This window comes from Eulemur rufifrons, chromosome 18 (assembly GCF_041146395.1).
Source record: "Eulemur rufifrons isolate Redbay chromosome 18, OSU_ERuf_1, whole genome shotgun sequence".
Taxonomy (NCBI): Eukaryota; Metazoa; Chordata; class Mammalia; order Primates; family Lemuridae; genus Eulemur; species Eulemur rufifrons.
In genome coordinates this window covers 45,362,783-45,380,311 of record NC_091000.1, presented here as the reverse complement: position 1 = coordinate 45,380,311, position 17,529 = coordinate 45,362,783, and the positions used below count along the sequence as shown (strand labels likewise).

The 17,529-nt window shown below is 35.9% G+C and overlaps 1 protein-coding gene across 1 annotated transcript; it reads right to left on the bottom strand.

Annotated features, from left to right (window-relative positions):
* Positions 1-302: 302 nt before the first annotated feature.
* On the bottom strand, positions 303-16,913 carry TMA16 (translation machinery associated 16 homolog). Its single transcript, XM_069493220.1, has 7 exons — positions 16,797-16,913; positions 10,900-11,015; positions 6,441-6,478; positions 5,166-5,250; positions 3,834-3,982; positions 2,034-2,076; positions 303-609 (listed from the first exon to the last, which is right to left on the bottom strand). The coding sequence occupies exons 1-7, from the start codon at positions 16,797-16,799 to the stop codon at positions 429-431; spliced, it is 615 nt and encodes a 204-aa protein (XP_069349321.1). The 5' UTR covers positions 16,800-16,913; the 3' UTR covers positions 303-428.
* Between the last annotated feature and the right edge of the window lie 616 nt (positions 16,914-17,529).

The following is a 17,529-nucleotide window of genomic DNA, read 5'->3' as shown; positions in this document are numbered from 1 at the left end:
GACACAATTGCCGATAGATAATTTTGCTATCATCACAGCTCAAGAAGTATCCATCCACAGGAACCTTTCAGAAAACAGGTTACTGTCCATTTCCCAAAATGTGAGATTACATAATCCTAAATACACATGAGGAAAAAAATTAAAACATTTTTTGTCCTCACTCATATTGCTCCCCACCCCCGAAATTCAGATTAAATAGTTTTTGCAGATCACTTTTATTTTAGCAATTTAATGTATATAAAAAGTAATTCTTCATTTTTAAATAAAAATCCTAACGCCATTTTTGAAACTGCAAATGGGACTTTAATGATGTAAGAAAATGAGTTAAATAGCAAATTCTTGTATCTTGACAAGCATGTACCATAGTCTAATCAATTAGTGTAACTTGAAGGTCTCAAATTATTTATTTTCAATTCAAGTAAAGACAATTAGTCCACTGCAGTCATTTCCTCATCTGAGTCACTTGATTCATCTTTTAGTTCCAAATCCCCGAAGTCTTCGTCTACAGCTATAATAGTTTTCTTCTTGCACTTCTTGGGAACTGCATCATTTGCACAGATTTTTCTCATTTTAATGTTTGGCAATTTCTTCAGATCAAAATTCCATTCCCTAGACAAAGAAAGAGCATAGAATGTTGGTAGGAGTTGAAGCAGGAAAGCAGGAGAGAGTCAATTTCAAAACTGTGAAAGTAGAATAAAGTTAACAAATTTATAGCAGATTCAAATACACTAGAAAGAACTAATATAAGTTCACTAGGAAAAAATACAACATCCTAAGAACTGAGGCTTCTTTTTCCAAACCAATTGCATTTTCTCATTAATCTACAGTGGTAGTAATTGCACAGAGAATCCCATATATTTAAAACTTCAAAAGCAATAGAGGAAAATGTTAGGTAGGAGTTACAATGAAACACTGTTCTATTCTTTTATTCTCCCTACCTATCTCCCTCCGTCAGGCTATATGGATCAAGAATCCAGAAAGTATGCCATACCCAGCAAATCTCCAAAATGCACAAAAGTTTTCCTTTGCACACACACTGATACATTACAATTAAATTTCAGCAATCAAATCACTGTTATTCTTATAATGGAAAATTTTCAGCTTTTCAACCTCAGTATTTTCTGTGACAATTAATTACTGTAGGAATAATGTGAAGATTGTTTTGAGAACTCTAGCCAGCAATACTAACAGGCTACACTCACCTCCTCTGGTTTCTGGCTTACTTTGAAGGTGACAGAACATACATTGTTTTAGAAATAAGAAGCATATTTATTTAAGATTACTGGCAAAAAATATTTAGGGTATAAAAAGGATCTTAAGCTCCACGTATTTAAGTTATAAAGTACCTGCTGTACATGACCTAATGAACAAACTGCTTCTTAAATATGATAGATGAATTCTATTAGAGCTAATTTAGTTTCCATGTATTCAGAAGTATAAAAGATGACTGTATTTAAATTTATCTAAGTTCAATTAACGTTAAATTTCAGACCCATCAACATGGTCTAGTTAAGACCAAAATGATTGATAAAACATAACTTATGTTTGAAAACTAAATAATTGAAATCCTACTCAGTGCTCTCCTTGGGAACACACAGGGGGACAATTAGAAGGACCACTGGACCACGCAGTCCCTTTCCCTGATCTCACTTCCCATTAACCATCTTCTCTCCTAAAGAGTATGCTGCACAACAGTCTGGGGATGTGACTCTGAGCCACCAAGTCTTTCACTATTATCTTTTTTAAAAATAAGAACTGGGGAAGAACAGTGAAATCAAGTTCTTTGAAGTATTAAAGTATTTTAGACTATACTGAAAAACAAAAGGTATACAATGTCATTATCATTTCAGTGTATATCAGGTGTTTTAAATAAACACAAATTCAGAAAATTCTTACTTGGTCTGATAAAAGAGAAAAGGTTAAAAGAAACCCCTGATTTTCTTTGAGTTCTAATGTCTATACTCAAAAGGGAAGAAAGTTCATGCCTCATATATTTTACACGCAGCTTCAAGGGAACAAGAAAACAGCCTCACCTAAAAGTTTTCAGATTACTCGCATTCACAATGTCTGGAATTTCTGGAAAAGAAAATAATTTATATGCATTAGGCAATATTTTCATCATTTTACAGTTTCTCCAATTTATTATTTCAGATACAACAAACAATAACTGACACACAGCAAGAATATCCAAAAGAAAACACGATTTCAAAGCATTGCTATCTTTAATATGAAAAGTTAAGTTTGGCAAGTATAAAGGGCTTAGTTTAAGATGATGATTTAAGAAAAAGGCTATTAAATAACAAATTCTAGCACAGAATCTATGAAATAAAACCTATTAACAAAATAAACTCTGTCCTTTTTAACCATAAAAGGTATCCAGCAAAATCTAATTATCAACCCCCTAATATAACATGACAGATTATGTTATGTTTTTTCTTGGTGAAAAAATACAATTTTTTCAAGCATATACTTTACCTTGGCAAGTAGAATTTATCTGAGGAATGCAAGGATTGTTTAATGTTAAAAAAATCACGCTATCAAAATGTGAAAAAAAATTTTTAAAATACTACAACCAATAGGTACTCAATGAAGTTCAATAAAATTTAAACCCATCTCTAATAAAAACTATGTGTATGACAGTTCCTTACCATGATTAGAAAATTCATCATAAACTAATATGCACGATCATACTTAAATTGGTGAAACACAGGAATTATGTACAACAAACACTGAAACACTGGGAAAAAATCTGGCCAATGCAATACAGTATTAACTAAAATTTAGTAGCAAGTAATGAAGAAGAAAAAACAAACATGTTTGGTACACTGCATACTGACTTTTACAATACTTTTAGAAAATAAGAGTGTGAAGGGCTAGGTATTAAAAGATGAAAATTAAATATAAAAGCTTTTAAAAAGGAATTTTAATAAAATGAGCAAGAAATAGTTATACCCCCAAGAAATAGGGGGTAGGTGGTCATATCTAGTCTTCTCAGAACCTTATCAAAACAGAATTTGGTGAAAACTTCCCCCAGGATCCTACACACCTGTAAACTAGTTGGAGTCTGTCCACCAGACACATCCCTGATTCTGGGAGAAGCACTGTGGCAGAGTCGGAAGAACACCAGATCTAAGTTCCAGCACTGGCTCTGTTGCCAATAAATGTTCACTTTGGATGTGCTCTGTTAATTACTGCCAATTAATCTGCCCACTATATGTTGAACAGATTTTAGGGGGAAAGAGTGGAAGCCCAGAGACCAATTGAGAGACTATAACAAGGGTACAGTTGACATGATGGTGGCCTGAACTAGGGAGGTGGTGGTAGCAGCGGTAAAGTCATCAGATTCTAAATACATTTGCTGATGAGTTGGATGTAAACTGTGAAAGTGACTCCAGGGTTTCTGATCTGAGCAACTGGTAAAGTGGTGATGCCACTAACTAAAACAGGAAACTTGCAGGAGGAGCAAGTTTTAGGAGAAAAACAGGAACTTGCTTTGTGACATGTGAAGTTTGAGATGCCCATAAGACATCTGAGCAGAAAGTTTGAGAAACCCAAGTTTGCTACTGCAAATCTGAAATTCCAGGGACAAGTCACTGTTGATCAGTATTACTATCATAGTAGAAAGATATGATGTCACTATCACAAAATTGATAGTTTAGTTGGGAATGCAGAGGGAAAAAAAAAAATCCAGAAGTATTCTAAACACAAAGAAAAGGAAATCAAAGGAAGAAAAATCAAACTAAATAAACAGAATAAATAAAACCTTTGAAATGAATTATAAATCTGATACTGCTATGTGTTTTTAAAAGAAAAAATAATGATAGTGAACACACCGAGGCCATAACCTTCATACTGCTGGCGCTCCCGCTCCATCGTCTGCTTGATGACTGTCTCCCGGGAACAGTGCCGCCTTCCCTGCCTGTCTTTGATGCTGTTATGTAACTCGATCTGCTCCAGCTCACTGCTGAATCGATTTAAATACCTGAAAAATAAGAAAATGATCAGCTGCAAAGTCTTATATATTTGGCTTATATTAATTCATGGAAATCTTAGTCCCCAGCTGTCCTTTAAATGTTTTATGTTCCTCAGGTCCTCAAACCTCTGTACCCCTTCCCTGGATAACTCTACCGTTTCCTTAACTTCATGGACCAAATCACAGCCTGCTATCAAAGTATCTGTTGAACTGCAGACACTCATATTCAACCACTTACTGGACATCTCCATTTAGATGTCCCTTAGCGGCTTCACTCTTAGCACATCAAAACCAAACTTGTCATCACCCTAGCCCCAACCTCCCCCATCAAACTACTCCATCTCGTGGGCTTCTTATCTCAAATAATAGTAGGACCATTCATCCAGTTGCCCAAGTGAGGAATGCAGGCATACTCCTGGACTCCTCTCTCTCCTTTACTCTATATCTAAGTTTTCACTAAAGACCAAGACTTCTACCTTCTCAATATCTCTAGAATGGTTCCTTTCTCATCATCACACTACTACTGACCAAGCAGAAGCCACCATCATCTCTTGCCTAGATGTCTACATCAGCCTCTCAACAGTCCCCTGGCCAGAGCCATGTCTCCTTCATACATTTTCCTCATTCTCACAACTGTTGATCTTTCTAAAGTTTAAACACTATTATCTCAGGCGATTGATGTAAAAGCCTCCTATGGCTCCTAATGTCCTTAGAGAAGGTCCAAACTGTGAGACTGACACCTAAGGTCCTTCATGAGCTGGTTGTCACTTATTGGTACCTGCTATACTTTCCTCCTTAAACTTGTTATTCCAGTCATCTTAAATGTCTGGCAGATCATTAAATATGTTCTCTTTGCTCTCACCTTGGGGCCTTTCAGATATTGTTCTCTCTGACTAGATACTCTTCAAATTACCTTATGTGGATCTGCTAATCCCCACCTTTCAGGTGCCAGTTTAGATATTTCTCCAGGAAGCCTTTTCTGATCCCAAGAAACTGGGTTAACTACCACTCTAAGGCCCAGAAAGATTACAAACCTATTAAAGTAGCTAAGCCAGGATATAAACCCAAAGTCTTTCTGTTAACAAAGCCCATTTGCTCTTCTGCAAAGCAGGACAGAGCTCTGGGTATTAAGGAACCAGGTTGGAGAATTACCTTTTCTCACTCTTTCCCCATAATATTGCTCAGGGTTTACCTTTCAGTTAATGCACAAGCATCTTTCTTTGAATATCTCACTTTTTGGGGATCGAGATGATTTTGAAACCACTGAAGTTTTTCACCTATGAATAAGAAGTACCAAGATAGTTTAGCACCACAAGCCATCACTTGAGCAAAGACGTATTTATTATAATTCTAAACATTGATGTGTTTAAAACAGAACCAAAATTTTTTTCAATGTTAAATATAAAGTCTTATGTGGGCTCAAAGCTAATTAAACCAGTCTGTCAGAAATTAAACTGTCACATTTTAATTTAGGGAAAAGACAAGAGGTGGGAGGGATGATCATTTGTATGTATTTCTTATCCAATATGGATGCAAAAAAAGAAAAAAGAATACTGTACCAGAACATGAAGTTCTAAGTATTTAAAAAGCAAAGGACAGAATTTGTCTAAAATAATAAAACATAAATGATTAATGATGGAAAATAATATCTGCTGAACATTTAATAAGCTGCAAACACTATATAAATAGCTTTACACTGCTATGAAAATTTGTTTTATTATGCCCCCATCTACAGATGAGAGAGGTTAAGTAAACTGTCCAGGGCCCCAAAGTTAGTAAGTACATTAGGTACACAAGAGCTGCTCTAGTATGCAAAGAGTGATTGAGCAATATTATCCAAGAACCAACAGAATTCATTCTTGTAAATAAATCTAACCATCAGGGTCACTTTCAGTTAGATATCTCAATATGACAGCATACCAATATCCCGTTCAGAAATATTTTTCTATAACCTGATGAAGCATTAGAGATGAGGATTCAAATACCTTTTAGTAATAAAGCCTAATAGTATTTTAAAATCTCAGACTTGTCAGTAAAAATTTACTAACAATAAATTTGACCCCCCAAAAAGAGACTGTGAAAAGGAGATAGAGATTGAAGATGCATGTATCCACATCATTAAATATGAATTGTTTTTTCCATAATACTTAAGCTATAATATTCCATAATCCTAATAGTTAGGGAGTTAGAATTAAACTTCATAGATAGATGCATGGATGCAAGCATACATGTATGTAAATAGATAGGTAGTTTAAATACAAACAATTTCTGAAAAACCAAGCTAGAAATCATTAACATTGTTTATTCCAAAAGTTTAATGATTGATTTGCTTCATTTTAATCCAGTTTGGTAAAGAAAATTCACTTTGATAAAGATAGTATTTCACTAGGAAAATAAACATAAACATAGGCATAGGGCAGAAATTCATATACTCTAGCCAGAATTTCAATAAGTAAAACCCACTTACCAATAAGGTTGAGACGCAAGGCCTTGTCATTCTTTAATCTTGGAAGAAAAGGCATAGCCATGTTAGAAAATTTCCAAAGCAAGCTTTAAAAATCTGTCAAAAACAACAAGAAAAACTGCCCAAAAAACTTTATTTCAAGGATCAATCTTTTACACATCATGCCATGCTTCTCTTTTAAATGATCAGAACAAAATGTTATCAGAATTTGTTTTAGTTCTTCAATAATTAAAGGAAGCTTACAGAACAAGCTAGTTCCAAAAACAAAACTGAAAGTTTAATTGGATTATGAATGTTCAGATGGGTTTTGTATAATATGCAAAATACTGTGCACAAGAATAATGCATACCTTCTAGAAGATTGCCACCAAGACTAAAATGCATTACTGTCATCTTTTAAACTTTAATAAGAACATAGGATGATTACTTTTCATAAATTTGATAATAAAATGAAAAACCCATTTGTTCTCAGAAAGATTGTAGGTAATATATGCCTATTATTGATATTCTAAATAATTATTCATTGAAGAGCTCTTTGGATACCTAGTCTTCGCCAGACTTTACACTAGCCTCTAGCAATGAACATAATAAGCCACTGTCCCTGTCCCAACAAAGCTTAAAATCTAGAGGGCAATGAAAACATGGAGATGCATACAAAGCCACAAAAGCATATTTAAGAAGCACCTATAGGACTTTTTAGGATTTGGGAAGGTTTTCCAGAGCAAGTAACCTTTGAGCTGAGATCTGAATATTCAGAGAAAGGTTATTCAGGATTTAAAAAAAAAAAAAAAAGAGGATGGGGAGCATGGGAATGGGAAAAGAAACCTCTTAGCTAAAGGATAAGGCTTTGTATAAAGGGGAAGTACACATGGCTTTTATCCATAAAGGAGTAATAAGCAAACCACCCTCCCATTTTACACAACCAGAAAACTGGAGAAATAAAATGAAGCCTTTTCTTTACAAAAACCTTTTTAGCCACTGAATGGGAAAAAACACTCATAATACAAATAACTAACAACTTATATCCAGAATATACAAACAGTTCTTACTACGTAATAGACAAACAACCCAGTACCAAAAAGTGCAAAAAGATTTGAACAGATTCTTCATCAAAGGCATATATAAATGACCCCTAAGTATATAACAAGATGCTCAACATCGTTAGTCATCAAGAAATGAAAATTTAAACCACACTAAGATACCACTATATACCTACTAGATAGGCTGAAATTAAAAAGGAAAAAACAAAACACCTAACAAAGCATGTTCAAGTGGATACGTAGCAAATATAACTTATACTCTGATGAAAATATAAAATGGTACTACCCCTTATGGACCCACAATTCTTATAAACTTAATTTCTTATAAATTCAAACAGAAATCTATCAGATGACCCAGCAATTCCAGTTCTAGCAAATGAAAGAAAAATGAAAATGTATGTCCACCAAACACCTGTACATGAATGTTCACAGTAGCTTTATTCATAATAGTAGGGGTTGGCAAATACTTTCTTAAGTGGTCATATAGTAACATTTTAGGCTTTAGGGGCTATGTAATCTGTCACAATTACTCAACTCTGCCATTATAGTCTGAAAACAGTCACAGAAAACACAAAAAGAACAGGTATAAATGTTTTCCAATAAAACTTTTCATAATAACAGATGGCTGGTCGCTTAGGTTGGAGACTCTTGATAATAGCCAAAAACTGTAAAAAATCCAAATGATCATCAACAGTGAATAGATAAACAAACCACATATCCGTACGATGGAATACTCAACAATAAAAGGAACAGACAATACATAAAATGACATGGATAAATCTCACAAACATTATGCTAAGTGAAAGAAGCTGGTACAAAAGACTACATACAGAATGATCCCATTTATATGAAACAACAGCAAAGATAAATGTCACCTATCAAATAAAAGAGCAAATTAGTGGCTGCTTGAGGCCAGGAGTGAAGGATGAGGATTGACTGGGAAGACACACAAGGAAATTTTTTTAGAAAGATAAAATTCTACTACATATTGATCATGATGGTTATACTAATGTATGCAATTGTCAAAACCCAAAAAATGTACACTTAAAATGTGTCCATTATGTTGTATGTTAATTATACCTCAAAGTTGACTCAAAAAAACAAAGAACACTTCATAAGAAGGTGGAGAATGGCTTGGAGAGGAATTCATTCCTTTCAAGTGAGCCTGGAGGGAAGAATCGAGTTAGAAGTTGCAATAATTCTCAACGGACTCAATCGGAGCCCCAACTACAGTGGTATCCGCTAGAGTGGAGAAAAGTGGAGAAATCTGATAAGTATTTCAAACTATAACTGCATGTAAATATGGAAAAATTCTTAATAAGGCAGACAATGTGTGAATTTGATTTTTAAAGAGAATCAATTCTTTAAGTGAGGTGACATCACCAACATTAATTCTCAAAAGCAGTTGTTTTCTAGATTCTTATCCATCATGCTTAGTTTCTTTCCTTTGTCAATTTTCCAGACTGCGTCATTTTCATTTGGCATCTAGAATTCTTTGCCAAAATGTTGCTATGCTGAGAAATCATAAAATAAAGCTAAAATCATATCATACAGAATAGCCATTCGCTGCCTGCAAATTGTTCACTGTTTGCAACATGCCCATCCCAGTTTCTGTTCAGTTTCTATGAATAGAAGCAGTATTTCATAGAGTCCTAAGATGAAGAACATGTTTGAACTTTTACTCTAGCTTTGCTATTCTCTCCTGCAGTGTCTTTAACTAAATTGAGGTCATCAGTAAGCATCAACCTGATCAACCCAGGAAGTCTGGATTTGTATCCTCTACCACAGTGCCCTAACAGATACTCTCCCTGACTTCCCAGCCCTCCTTCTCCCGAAAAAGAAACCCCAGGAAATGGTACAAAGAATCCTGGGTTCTGTGGAAAAGTATAGACTAGCTACCATTGTTTCTTAGGAAACCAATTAAGGTCATTAAGTAGCTCGTAGGCACAGAATTAAATAATCTTTAATTAAGTGGTAAGCAAGTTGCTTCCCCCTCCTCCATTTTCCTTTGATCCTTGCACATTATAGTAAGGATAAAACTTAGTGTTAGTCTATCTGGCAAGCCTTCCAACCTTTGCCAGATCTGTTCACCAAGGATAACACAAAAGGATGTCTCAGGCTCAGACCATTCAGGGCAGGTAATAGTATCTACTTGATTTTAAAGGAGATATAATGTCTCCTTTTTAAATAATGGTATTTAAGGGAAACTAAATAGTACAGGTCAGTGGTTGTCATAGTGTAGTCCTGAAACCACAAGCAAAAACAAGAGCAATACCTGGAAAGTTGTAGGGCTTGGAACAAACAGTTTTAATGAGCCCTACAGGTGTATCTCCTGTATACCAAAGTTTATGAAATACTGGTGTAGGTGATAAAAGAAATTGCACAGTCATAATAGTAGCAAATCATGTTAAAAAGGTAACAAAATCATGAAAATGATACACAAATACCTGAAGTTTGAAAATGACCATTTTAAAGTAACACTGCTATATCATCATAATTAACCTTTATGTTAAAAAAAAAAACCTCCCCCAAAAAGAAAGAAAATTTGACTATGCTATCCCAACACTTGATTATTTTCTTCCAGAAAGCTTTTAGCCACATCATTGTGAAACAGCTAACCTTTACTAAATATGGCTTTGTCTTAGGCAAGGAGGCATCATGTCACAATGAAAGTGCCAGTTTCCATCAGCTAATGTAAATGCATTTAGCATTCATTAAAATGGCAAAATTATTCTAAAATAGTCAAAATGATGATTTTTATTTAGTCTTCTCTTGATTTTAAGGAATCTTTGAAATACCAAAATCTTTTTCTTCCTTCTCGGTCTCACTTGTGAAATCCTCCTTGTCCCAACATCTTCCTTCTCTTCCCTCTCTGCAGTTAATCATAGGTGACCTCACCCAGTTTCACAGCTTGAAATCCCATGCGGATACTGATGGCTCCCAAATTTGTGTCTACATCCCTAACCTATTCTATGAATACTAGACCCAACATATCCAACTGCCTAATTTACATCTCTTATTATATGTCTAATAGGCACTTTAACCTCTATGCCCAATCCATATATCAGGATAGCTCATTCCCTCACATCTTTCAATTTTTTGCTCAAATGTAACTTCTACGGAGAAGACTTCCATGACTATCCTATGTAAAACAAACCTCTCTTTCTCACTCTCAATCCCATAACCCTTTTCAATTTTTCATTACGCTCATTACAAACTGCTATTTAAATTTATTTATCTGTTTTAGGTAAGCTCTGTAAAAGTAGAGTCCTTGTTCAGTTTTACCCTCAGCACACAGAACACACTCAAACAAACATTTATTAAAGAGATGAAAAGAATATTGTGGAAGGATGTATGTTTGAAGGATAAATGTATAAAGGGCTTTTTACCAATCCATAATACAAATGATGAAAAGATACTTACTTTTCCCTCTTTTCTTGTTTGTGGGCCTCTCTTGTAATTTGAGCTGCTTTTCTACTATATGGATGGATGACTTTTTTTTCCCGTCCTGCACTTTTTAAACCCTTTGGTGCTTTAGGCTAAAATATACAAAACCACATAACATATAGTAGGATATATAAGTGACTCCAGTCACGAAATTTCCTTTAAAAATAAATTGTAAAAACATTAATATAACAGAAATGTAGTGAGCCAGAAATACTACACGAGAAATCAGGAGATAAATCAGACTTGTTAAATAATTTAAAGTCTTTGTTTCCATGTTCATAACAGAAATGATACATTTGGAACTACTCTCCCATGATATTAAGAGAATAAAGGCACAGAAGGGGTCAATAAACTCAGCTCTTCAACTCTTCCATCTTCAAAGTAGCGAGGAGACTCAGAGCCGGAAATTTGTGTTACAGTTAAGAAGTTTAAGGGCGTAGAAGGAACATAGGTTATTAGTGGGAGTTTGACTGTAGAAGCTGCATGTGGAACAGAGTGGGCAGTGAATCAAGCAAAATAAAAGGGGCTCATGGCTTGTGCAAATTAGAAACAGAGAAAATAATAGAAGCTATCTCAAAACTAGCACATCCAAAAGGGAACAAATTATTTTCCTGCTCAAGCTATATGCCAGTTAACTAGGTCACAATTCATTTAGTCCTCCAAACTAGACATCTCAGTAATTTTTTATTCCTATACAATTCTATACCTTATCTATATTATCTCACCTATATTATTTAGAAATCAGGTTTGGCTCTCTGCAACAGAAACCTGAAATAATAATGGCTTAATCCAGATAAAGTTTAGTTCTCTCCTGTTAAAAGTATGAGCTGGAGGCTCTGCTCCACGAAGCCCTCAGGGACCCAGGCTCCTTCCAGCATGTTGTGTACCATTCTTAGCTGATACTTGCCTTCTGTTTCTACTATAACATGGTACTGGCATCCAGCCACTGGAATTGTAACATACATTCATGCTTATCCCTTTTTCTGGGTCTTTTGTTAGAAGTTAAAAATAAAAAAAATTCTAGCTCAAATCAGTTCAACAAGTTTACTTTATTTCTATTTAAATTAATTGCTCTTAAAATAAAGAGATTTTCTTGTTGGCCTGGCACTGAAAAGGAGCAGGGTAATAGGCTATCTAAAGATCTAAAAGAATGACTCTGTCCTAGTCCCTGTAAGAGGCACTCTTTTTGACAATTACAGAACAAGAAATAAGGCAGCCTTATTTGAGGCAATTCACCAACCACCATGATCATCCCAACACACATAGTTTTAAAAAACTGTATCAAGATATAAATAGTAGACAAATAAATTCCAAATTTCTTAGGTATTTAAATTAGAACATTTCATTTGTAAGTCAGTTACTGGAACTCCAAATGTACTTTTGGATTATATTTGGTAGTGATTTAGAAAATAATCACTATTGATCAAGCCTAGGCTTCAGAGCGCTGAACACAAAGTAAATGTTACCTCCCCCCCCCAAAAAAATTAAAAAGTGCGTATTATGTAATGAAATAAGACAAAGAATAGCATTTGATAATAATTCATCTTTTAGATCACAAAAGTTTAGCTGAGCTAGTTACTTATATTTTGGTAACATTTGCTGTGTGTTCAGATTTTAGATTAGCATTCAGTATTTCCAGTACTCAAAAAATGTAAATACAGTACAGTTGGCCCTCCACATCCACAGGTTTTGCAACTATAGGTTTTGCATCCACAGATTCAACCAACTGCAGATAGAAAATATTTGGAAAATAAAAACAATAAAAAATAATACAACAAAAACCAATACAAATTCAAAGAACATTGTAACAACTATTTACATAATATTTGCATTGCATTAGGTATTATAATCTAGAGATGACTTGAAAAGATGTACATAAGTTTTATTCAAAAACTACACCATTTTATATAAGGGACTTTAGTATGCCTGGATTTAGGTATTCAAGGGGGTTCTGAAACCAATACCCTCCTCAGATACCGAAGAACAACAAAAAAGCATATAAATCTCTCTTTTAAATATTTGGTATATCATTCCACACTCTAAATTCCTTCTAGATCACATTTAAATATGAAAATGAAACCATGCAGGTCCTAGAAAAAAATATTTTCTTGTTTGTAGGTGAATCACTGAGTGATAAAGGTCTTTCTAAACATTACATAAAATCCAGAAGATTTAAAAAAATAACAAATCTAACTATATAAAAATGTAAAATTCTGGGCAGCAAAACATCATAAACCAAGCCAAAAGACAAACTACAAGAAAAAATATTTGCAACACAAACAAAAGAGCTAATTCCCTTAACATAAAAAAGTTTTATAAGATTAATAAGAAAAAGATCAGCAACTCAAAAAAGAAACAGAAAAAAATACAAACAAGTCACAGAAAGAGTACAAACAAGTGTTGTTTAAAAGTTTAAAAAGATATGGTCTAACTTAAAAGAAATGTAAGTTAAAACTTCAATAAAATAGAATTATCAATGTATAAGGCTAACAAAAAATTACTAACATTGCATTAGGGAGGTTGTGGGTGCAAACTGGTATAGTCGTCTAGAGCAGTGGTCCTCAACCTTTTTGGCACCAGGGACCGTTTTCACAGAAGACAATTTTTTCATGGCCTGGGGGGGACACGGGGTGGGGGGGGGATGGTTTCGGATGATTCAAGCACATTACATTTATTGTGGACTTTATTTCTATTATTATTCCATTGCAATATATAATGATATACAATGAAACAATTATACAACTCACCATAGGTTAGGGACCCCTGTTCTAAAGGGCAATTTGATAGTCCACATCAAGATATAAATGGCATATATCTTTTGATCAAGGAATTCCATTTCTATTAATTTATTCTACAGACATATTTACAGATGTACCAAAGGGGAAAAAAGAGAATAATTAATGCAGCATTGTCACAGTATCTTTAGCAGCAGAAGAATGTAAACAATTTAATGTTGATCAGAGATCTGGTTAAATGATAGTAAAAGCAAGCAATAAAATATTAGCTTTTTAAAAAGCAAGAGGTAGACCTATAGGTACTTGTATAGGTTGATCTCAAAGATAAGGTAAGACAAAAAAAAGCAAGGGACATAGGAATGTGTACACTATACTATTTATATAAAAAGGGAGGTTAGGGAACATACATATATGCTGGTACATGCATATAAAAAATCTGAATGAATAGCTAAGAAAATTCTAACAGTTGCTGTTTCTCAAGTGAACTGGAGCCTCAGACAACAGAGTTGGAAAAAGACTTATTTTTTGTGGAAAGGAAAATACCTGCTCCCTCCAACAAAGAAGTTCATTCCCTAATTCCTGTGGAACCTGGGAATATATTACCATACATAAAAGGGACTTTGCAAATGTGACTAAAGATCTTGAGATGAAGAAATTATTCATGTAGGCCTAATATAATCCTAAAGGTCCTGATAAAGAAGGCAGGAGAATCATTGTCAGAGAACACATGACCTTCTCTGGAGGAAGATTTAAAGATGCTATGCTGCTGGCTTTGAAGATGAGAGGAGCCAAGAGCCAAGGAATGTATAGATGGCCTCTCGAAACTGAAAAGCCAACGAAACATTCTTCACTATAGCCCCTCGAAGGAAGACAGCCCTGCCAACACCTTGATTTTAATCTCAGTAAGACTCATTTTTGGACTTCTGACTTCCAGAAATGTAAGAAAATAAATCTGTTTTCAGCCATTTAATTGGTATCCATTTTTTATAGCAGGTAATAATAAACTAATACACTTTTCACGAACAACTACTTATTACTATTTTTTTTAAACCATGTACATGTAATAGTGTTCCCAAAAAAGCTGGTATACTAGGTAGATTTTCATTAATGTTTTTCTTTAGTTTTATTAACTTTCAGAAGCAAGTTTTTTAGTAGCAGATTATCTGAGATTTATTAAAATGATTTGTTGTGGCAGCTCACAGAAGTATGAGGCCAACAACACATAATTCCTGCCATTAAGGAATTTTTAGGTAGTCAGTAATGGTCAATGCATGTGCATAGACAAATCAAGAAAGGATGATAGGATACTTTTTAATGGTTTGTAATCTAGCTACTGAAGAAAACAAGCACACTTAGGCTCTCAAATAACAGGCTTACATAAAAAGGAGTATGCTTGAATGCCTAGTAGTACGTAATCACTAAAAACCTTTTTAATGCACAATAAAGAAGTGCTGAGTGGGATGGATTTAATTTGAAAAGATTCTTCATGTAGTTAAATTAAATTTTGATTTAAGAAAAAGATATGAACTTACTGAGCTCCACCACAGATTCACAGTAAGAGAACATAAATGAGCAAAGTAACAAAGGTGGACAACCACAAGCTGTACTCTTTACTATTTATTTCTATTACTGAAGTTAATAACTAATATTTACTAAGCTCTAGACACTGGGCTAAGTCTTTCACATTTAATTTTCAGAACAATTCTATGAGGTCGGTACTACTGTTATGCCAATTAAACAGATGGTAGGTTAAGTAATTCCAAGACTATTTAGCAAAGACGGGTCCCAAACTCAGTCCTCCGGGACCACATTGTGAGCTGTACTTGATGCAGCAGAACTACTGATGATGATATAAATGACTACTATACAGCCTGACAAAAATGAAGCTCTCTGATAGTTAAGGACAACTGCAGTCAAATGCCAATCGACCTCCCCAATCAACATACAATCACATATAATTGCTTGAATGTTCCACTCTAAAAAGGAAAATTATAAAGGGTTGGAAATCAGACAAGTATAGTGATAAGCAAACACTGAATTTACACAAATGTGTACAATCTAATGCAAAGCAAAAACCAAAAAAACAGACTATAGACAAGAAAGACAAAAATGGCATAAAACGAAAAGGAAAAAAGCAAAAGAGAAAGAAAGGAACAAAGAGGTTACATTGTAGCCAGAGTGTCATAACTTTTTTACTAGATTATAAACGTTTTTGATTGTTTTTACTAAAAACTAACCGAATAATGAATATTTAAAACATGCTCCAATTCAAGAATGAGTCTCAAGAACATAACGATTAAGTGAAAAAAAACCGCGAAGAAACAACATACTGTTTTGGAATACAAGCATATATAGTAACTACAAAGAAAAATAATGGAATTATAAACACAAAATTTAGATATTGTTTGCCTCTGAGGGGTGTCTGAAGGTTACAGGTTCAAAAAGAACACAGAGGCTTTCAAAGGCTATGTTTTATTTCTTAAACTACATAAAGGGGAAAGGCGAGTTCCTTATACTGCCTATCTTTACACTTAAATATGTTTTATAAATACTATTGTAACTATTCAATTTTTAATAAAAACAACAAAATAGCTTCAGTACCCTGGCGGGAATGGGGGTGGGTTAACCAAAGAGGCAGGATTTGGGGCAGGAATGGGTCAGTAATCCGCGACGATGAACGGACCCCAAGGAAGCAACTGAGCTCATTCAGAGGCCACACTGGCCAGAGGAGGCACAGGTGTGGGGCCAACGCTCTCAAAATTTTTGCCGAACTCCTATACACATTTACCAGTAAGCATCTGCAATACAAAGATGTGGGTTGCCCACTCCCATCCCTACCCAAAGGGGCAAGTGACTAAGGAGAAGTTAGGAACGAGGCAAAGAAAGAGTAGCGGAGCGGCAACTGAGCACTAAACCGTTGAGACACGAAACTCTAAGTGTCTAAGGTCCGGACGCTGGGCCTGGGACTCGTCTCTCTGCTTCGCCCCGCACCCCACCCCAGCTCCACCGCCCAGTATATTCACTTTGCATCCTCCCCTGGCTCCGCTTCCCGAGACCGCTCCCTCCCTGCCTGCCTGCTTGACAGGAGCCTTCCAAGGAACCAACTGAGTGGGCTCAGGGAAGCAGGAGGGGGCCCACCATGGTGACGTCCTCGCGGCCACGGAACACCTCCCCACTCTGGACCGGGTCAGGCTCACTAGTCGCAGCTCCAGCACCTCCCGCGAGTACCCCGGCCCGAACACACGTGGAACCAGAGCAGCCGGCACAAACTCTACCGGAAAGGGAGGGGCGAGTGCGTCTCTGTAAAACGTCCGCGGAAACTGAGACCTTGTCTTTTTCGCCCTTGCCGGATTTCAAGCCCTAGGTGAAAAGCTCGCCATCCCTACGTGCTCGCCGGGTGCGGTAGGGGAGCCTGCGGCGGGAAGCTGAAATTGACCGGGCGCTGAGTGCGAGGGTAGGGATTTGAACCCTGCTCGCAGATGTTCCTCGTTCCCGGCTAATCGCATTCTGGTCTCCAGAGCAGAGCTTGGGCATCTGTCCCGGTGCAGGACTCCAGAGACGGCAGCCTCTTCAGACAAGAGATTCCCTCTGGGGCCTCCCGCATCTCGGGAACTGGTCCCCGCCCTGGAGGGCTGCTCAGAGATGGCCCGCGCCCTAGAGCGAAAACGGCCCTGACTTCTGCTTTCCCCTCCACTGCATTACCTTGGGCAAGTCCTTTCCCACACTGGGTCTTAGATTCTTCATCCGAAAAGTCCCCTTGCTCATATTCAAGGGCCCTTCCAACCTAGTTTTTTTGTTCTTCTCTCACAGTGTGAGAGTCTTCGTTTCACCTATACTTGTTAAAATTCCGTGCACAGTGTATTCATTCAAA

Bases quoted from the DNA above. Each gene is read 5' to 3' on its own strand.
- TMA16 (XM_069493220.1), bottom strand. The intron at 3,983-5,165 runs GTAAACCCTGAG...CTTATTTTTCAG, and splicing joins GCTTGTGCATTAACTGAAAG to GTATTTAAATCGATTCAGCA. The intron at 610-2,033 runs GTGAGGCTGTTT...TTCTTTGTCTAG, and splicing joins AGTAATCTGAAAACTTTTAG to GGAATGGAATTTTGATCTGA.